Genomic DNA, 6,612 nt, shown 5'->3' on the forward strand with positions numbered 1-6,612 from the left:
TACATCATTGGTGGTAGCCCTCTGTAGATGGGCAGGTTAAAATGACTGTTCACCATCAGAGCCAGACAAGATCCAACAGGTTTATGTGCAAATCAATAGAGAAATCACTCATCACTTAAGTTTCTTGACAACAAATAAATCAAATTCAATTGTGTTTTTATTTTATTTGCAGGGTAACTTCAATTTCTTGCATTGCTGCCTTTCTGTATAAATGAACAAAGAAAATCTAAGCTCCAGTGAATATTTTTTCATTGTTGGATTTTCAGATGTTCCACAGTTGCAGATTCCACTTTTTGTTGCATTTTTAATGGTTTATCTGTTAACTCTAGTAGGAAATCTTCTGATCCTGGCAACAATTTACTCAAACTCACATCTGCACACACCTATGTACTTCTTCCTCACACATTTGTCCTTTCTTGATATCTGTTACGTCTCCGTCCTTTTTCCAAAGCTGCTGGCCCACTTAACTCTGAAGGGCATAAAGGTATCTTTTACTGAATGTCTGCTACAGCTGTTTTTTTTCCTGGGCACAGTAACAGTTGAGGTCCTTCTCCTCACAGTCATGGCATATGATCGGTATGTCGCTATCTGCATTCCTCTGCGATACATGACCATCATGAACAAGGCTGCTTGCATGTGGCTGGCTGCTGGAAGCTGGGGAATTGGTCTTCTAAATGCAGCTCCACATATTGTGCTTTTGACCAAGCTCTCATTCTGTGATTCCCACATAATCAACCACTTTTTCTGTGATTTGACGGCCCTGTTAAAGATTTCCTGCAGTGACACTTTCATCAATGAGACATATATTTACATTAATGGAGTTGTAGTAGCCATGATGTCATTTATTTTGATCATTATATCTTACAGCAAAATCACAGCATCAATTCTGAAAATCAAGTTAAAGGGCGGGAAGAATAAAGCTTTTTCCACGTGTACCTCCCATATCACTGTGGTTGTTTTATTCTTTGCATCTCTCTGTTCAACATACATGCGGCCCTCATCCACATATTCAAATAAACACAACAAGATAATATCGTTGTCATATGTTGCTGTTACTCCACTATGTAACCCCATTATCTACAGTTTGAAAAATGCAGAGATTAAACATACTCTCAGAAAGATGAAGAAAACAACATGAATTAAAATGTGGAAAGAAGGCTGCATTATTTCAATGGTGGCAAACCAGTTTAATATATTTTGGCATATGATATTCACTGATGTATTGATGTCATTTTGTGTATGATGTGCTTTTCAGAGTTCAATGTTGCTGCAAACATTTCAGCAGAAGGCTTTTTTCAAAAATATGTTCCAAAAAATAGCCATATAAATGCAGTACTGTTTCACAAGAGTAATGCTTTCACAAACATTCAATAAACACAACATTAATAAGATAACACTTGAATAAAAAGATGCCAATGTCACAACAAATTACCCTCTGACAGTATATATTTTGAAATAAAAAGCTGGAGTTTATTTTTGCATTTTAAGAGCTTTGAATACTTTCTTATATAGAAGAGCAGGGGTACAGGAATCACCGAGTAATACATTAAAGAAAGAAACAGACAATGGTAAACTAAAAGTGTCAATATCTGTTAAATAGACTGCAGATTTGAGTATGAACAATATGCAAATTCAGGATCAAAAGGAGGGAACAATTTGTAGAGAGGATTTGGGGCATTCAGATTTTAAATATATATTTATCGAGGAAGTAACAGATAGAACACAAGCTGTCAGCCTGGCACCTCACCCCTCAGAAGCCCGCAAACTCATCTGTGGAGTGCCTCAAGGCTTACAGTAAAGCCACACCCTCTTCAACGCAAACATGACCCCTCTGGCCAAACGTCATTTGTGCAAACAACATCAACATCCTCTCTTATGCAGATTACATGCAAATCATACTCTCCTTCTTGGACAAGACCTCTCACACAAGAAAAAAGTTCTCCGCCTGCATGACGAAAGTCATAAACTGGAAAAAGGCCAACTTTTTCAAACTCAACAAGCTCAATGATATCATGCCCAATAAGAACACATATGTGAAAGACAACACACATACTATCAGACTAGTTGCACGCCTACATTTTGACCCTCAAATTTAAGAGGAATATTTACAAAAGAGTTGTGTCACCCTTGCGACATACAGTTTAATTTCTCAAGCAGGGCAAGGTCACCCTGCGGGCTTCATGTGGTTTGACAAAACTAGAGTAACACAACACAGCACAAAGTATGACTGTGCCCAAGGGAGGTGATCCATGGGTGGGGCATGGGTGTTCTTAAACATCCACTCATCGATTTTGGTGCATACCCAGAATTACCATTACTGGTAGCCCTTGGAATGCATCATAATGCTACTCCTTCCCAGGTGAGACATAACAACGGGAAATCTCTTTATTTCTCCTCTTTGTTTGTGTGCTGCATTCTGCATTGGCAGCGTTGGTGCTACGCAGCACATTTTGCACCAGCTCTGGGAAATGGCAGGAATACACCGTATATTGTTAAGTACGGCCTATTCCTGCCCTTTCACTATCAGGCAGTGAAACAAGGTGATTCACTGTATATGAATATCCTACAAGAGGTTGGCATACAAGTGATAGTCCCTCCTAAAGAAAAGACTGCGATCTCCTCAGGCACCAATGTCTCTGTAATTTCCTTGTTTTAGATTGCTCTATCTTTAAATGGCTTTTGATTTGATGGTACATACTGCTTTCAACACAAAGGTACATCCAGTGCAAGCACTTTTAGCTCCTAGCTTTGTCATCCTCTTCATAGATGTTTTTGTGGCATCAGGTATACAAAACTCTGGTAACCCTTTTCCGAATAAAATAAACATATGGAAAACATACATTGATGACATCTTTATGACTTGGTCTGGAAATAACAGTGCTTTATCTGAATTCACTACACCGCTAAACAATTCACAACCTGACTTATATGCTTCACTTATCAAAGTAGCAATATGAGTATCGATTGCCTTGGTTTCACTGTTAAGATCAATGCAATAAACATTAATAATGTACAAATTAGGATGTTGGTCAGAGTGCTCTAGTGCTCAGGCGGAGGTGAGGGGAGTCACTACTTAAAGCTCCTATTGGACCGCGCAGCGGTGACGCGCAGCGGTAGTGCCTGACTCGTGCCTGAGTCGGGCCAGAGTCTTGCCCGTCTGCGCCCGTCAGCGCATCGGAGGCGCGGAGGCGGGAGACCCTCCCTTGGGTTGTATCTATTTCAGTTTACTGCAGGTATGGCATCCACTATCGTGCCACTATGCACTGTTCCCTCTCCTGACTGTCATAAGGCTGTACACTCTGTCTCTGCCTTGTGTAAACAAGATATCGTTGTGCCATTGTCTAAGTTTACCACGGAAACATCGCCTATCTCTCCAATATTGCCAGGCGGTCTTATCAATGCCCGTTCGCTATGTAAAAATGCTCAAAATATACATGAGCTTATTTCTGAAAATGAGCTCGACTGGCTTCTGATCACTGAGACATGGCTGAAGCCTTGGTGTAATCCTGATCTGGCTATAGCTCTCCCGGAAAATTTTTCCATTCAGCGTCTGGACAGAAAGGAACAACGGGGAGGAGGCCTTGCTATTATATATCGTAGCTCATTAAAATGCTCCTCCCATGAACTTGTTGATATTAAGGGAGCAGAAGCGTTAGCATTCTCTTTGGGAATACATGATTCATTTACATTCTCAGGTGCACTTATTTATCGCCCTCCAGGTCCCCCTAAGGAATTCTTGGAGACTGTGGGAGAAGCACTCAGCAACTTGGTAGTCAGATTCTCGAACTTTACCATACTGGGTGACTTAAATTTGCATCTTGACTCTCCAAAAGCTCCTGGAGTCGACTGCTTTATGGATATTATTAATATTCTAGGACTCACTCTTTTGACCCATCAACATACACATTTGGGAGGCCACTCATTAGATTGTATTTGCTCTAATTCCATCAGGCTGACAGTTAAACCTCCCTCTCCTCAGATTTGGTCGGACCACTTTTTTATCCCGTTCCATATTTCATTAACTCATAAAATGTCAGATATAACCACAAATAATATCACTACCCCTAACTTGATCTGTAAACCTAATTGGAAACCTATTATCCAGCAGACTTGATGTGTTGGATGCTCCTGGAATTTGTACCCTGGTGCCAACAGGCAATACCTCTGTAGATAACCAAAAGTTGCGGGATTGGATAACTATGATAGGCCATTAATTAGGTCCTACCAGCACTAAAAATCCTATCAAAACGAAAAAGAAGGCTTCTTGGTTTACATTACCCTTGAGAGTAGAATTGGGAAAACTAAGAATACTAAAACGACGGTGGCGCAGGCATTATGAGACCACTGCCCGTGACACTTATAAACAGGCTAGAAGAAAGTATCATGCAGATATAAAATCAGCCAAAAAAGCTTACTATCTTCAGGCCATCGATACGGCAGCTCAAGAGCAAAGAGAAATCTTCAAAATAGTCAAGGACTTTATGAATCCTTCTGTCTTGTCGCAGGAGATTCCGCCATCTCAAAGCCTATGTAATGATATCTCAGATTACTTTGAGAACAAAATTCTTAAAATCGTGAGAACCTTTCCCCCAGCTTCTTCTATTCTAGAAGCAGATGAGAGAGTGGAGAGGGTGAAACCTCCAACTAGTTTGAATACATTCGCCCCTGTCTCCCTTGAAGACTCCCTTAAAGCCATTCTTGCGAGCAAATCTGGATCCCCCTTTGATCCTTGCCCTCCTTTGGCTCTACAATCTTTAGCAGAAACTATTAACCCCATCATAAACAGCATCATAAATTCATCTCTAGCGACGGCAGATGTCCCTAGTGATTGGAAGCTTGCTGCTGTCAAGCCGCTTCAGAAAAAGACTCTTGCCGACCCAACCACCCTTTCCAATCTACGCCCGATCTCCCTGCTTCCGGTGATGTCCAAGCTGACTGAAAAATTCGTGAATAACCAACTCACGAGCTTTTTGGAAGCAAATGATATTTTACATCCTAATCAGTCAGGGTTTCGGTCAAAACACTCTACCGAGTCTGCCCTATTGTTTACAACTGAGACCCTCCGTATGGCCATCGACCAGGGAAAGAAGGCTGTCCTAATTCTACTTGACCTGTCGGCAGCTTTTGATACGGTCTCACATAACATCTTAGTGGACCGTCTAGCTGCCGCGGGGGTAGATGGGACAGCTCTGACCTGGCTGAGAAACTTTCTTAGGGACAGACACCAAATTACAGTACTGGGCCAGTATCAATCTGAAGCAAAGGCCCTCAGCTCTGGAGTTCCCTAGGGTTCGAGTTTAAGTCCCATACTCTTCAATCTGTACTTGGTTCCCCTGATAAAATTGATTGCTTCCTTTCAGATCAGCACCATCTCGTACGCTGATGATACCCAGCTTATTCTAGTATTAGACAGGGATCGGGCTGGCGCCGAAGAAAATCTCAAAGAGTGCCTAGCCGCAACATTTAAATGGATGACTGATAATCATCTTAAATGTAATGCGGGTAAGACGGAAATTCTGCCATTTGGAAAAGAAAATCTGTTTTCCCCGAAAGGCTGTTGGCCTGATGATGAGGTAACTCCTCCCAATACCATCACATCAGTCCGGAACTTAGGCATTAGATTTGACAATCAGCTGTCTTTCAAACAACAAGCTGTTGCCGTAGCTGGCACATGTTTTCATATAACTAAAACCTTGAGAAAGTTCTTTGATTTCTTGCCGCTGTCAGCCAGGAAAACTGTTGCAGTAGCCTTGATCACCTCTAGGCTAGACTACTGTAATAGTTTATATGCTGGAGCCAACAGATCGGTACTCCACAGATTACAAATGGTCCAACATGCAGCGGCCCGCCTAGTATTAGGCTGGCCACGCAGATCATCAGCTTCTGCAGCAATGGATGCACTACACTGGCTCCCAATTGCAAAGAGGATTCTTTTTAAGGTCTTTTCACCATCAAGGCCCTAAATATCTTAGCCAGGGCTTTAGACGATACAATCCAGTACGCTGTCTAAGGTCTGTGGGTCAGAATCTGTTGGTTATCCCTAAATTCAGGCTGACAACCAAAGGTGGTAAATCCCTTTTCGTGTTGGGTGCTAAGGCCTGGAACAAGCTCCCCCTTTCCTTACGTTCCATGTCGGATGAAACCCAATACAGGAAAGCATTAAAAACTTGGGTATACTCTATGACCGATTCAGCTTGCATAGCAATGGTTTAAAGATGTAGTGTCTTGCGCGATCTGTGTCTACTCCCCCCCCCATCCCGTACATCTGAGTTGGGTGAGCGCCAAGATACTCCCTGGAGTGATAGTAGCGCTATAGAAGTGGACTTTACATTACATTACATTACATGCTGTCCAACCAACATCCTTGGTTTAAATTCAGACAACAGTATTACGATTACGGAGGTCAGACTTCAAACTGGCTGGTCATTCCGGCTGGCTTCTGACGGGCTCAAGGAGTCAGTCGGCCAGTCAGAACTGGCACATAATCCCTTTAAGATGGCGTTTCCCCCGTCGGGATTACGATGCCGGTTTACGACAGGCTTTTTATGTTGGCTTTTCCAAATTGAAAAGCCTGTCGGAAAGTGACTTTGGGGGCCCCAAGCAGGGCACCCA

At 42.3% G+C, this 6,612-nt stretch overlaps 1 protein-coding gene across 1 annotated transcript; it reads left to right on the top strand.

Annotated features, from left to right (window-relative positions):
• The first annotated feature begins 211 nt into the window (after positions 1-211).
• LOC146813154 (olfactory receptor 1G1-like) lies at positions 212-1,138 on the top strand. Its single transcript, XM_085615277.1, has one exon. It carries the CDS (start codon positions 212-214, stop codon positions 1,136-1,138), a length of 927 nt encoding a protein of 308 aa, XP_085471403.1.
• The last annotated feature ends 5,474 nt before the right edge of the window (positions 1,139-6,612 follow it).

Source organism: Triturus cristatus, chromosome 7 (genome assembly GCF_964204655.1).
Source record: "Triturus cristatus chromosome 7, aTriCri1.1, whole genome shotgun sequence".
NCBI classification, from domain to species: Eukaryota; Metazoa; Chordata; class Amphibia; order Caudata; family Salamandridae; genus Triturus; species Triturus cristatus.

Coding starts and splice junctions, on each gene's coding strand:
- LOC146813154 (XM_085615277.1), top strand. CDS start 212: ATGAACAAAGAAAATCTAAGCTCCAGTGAATATTTTTTCATTGTTGGA.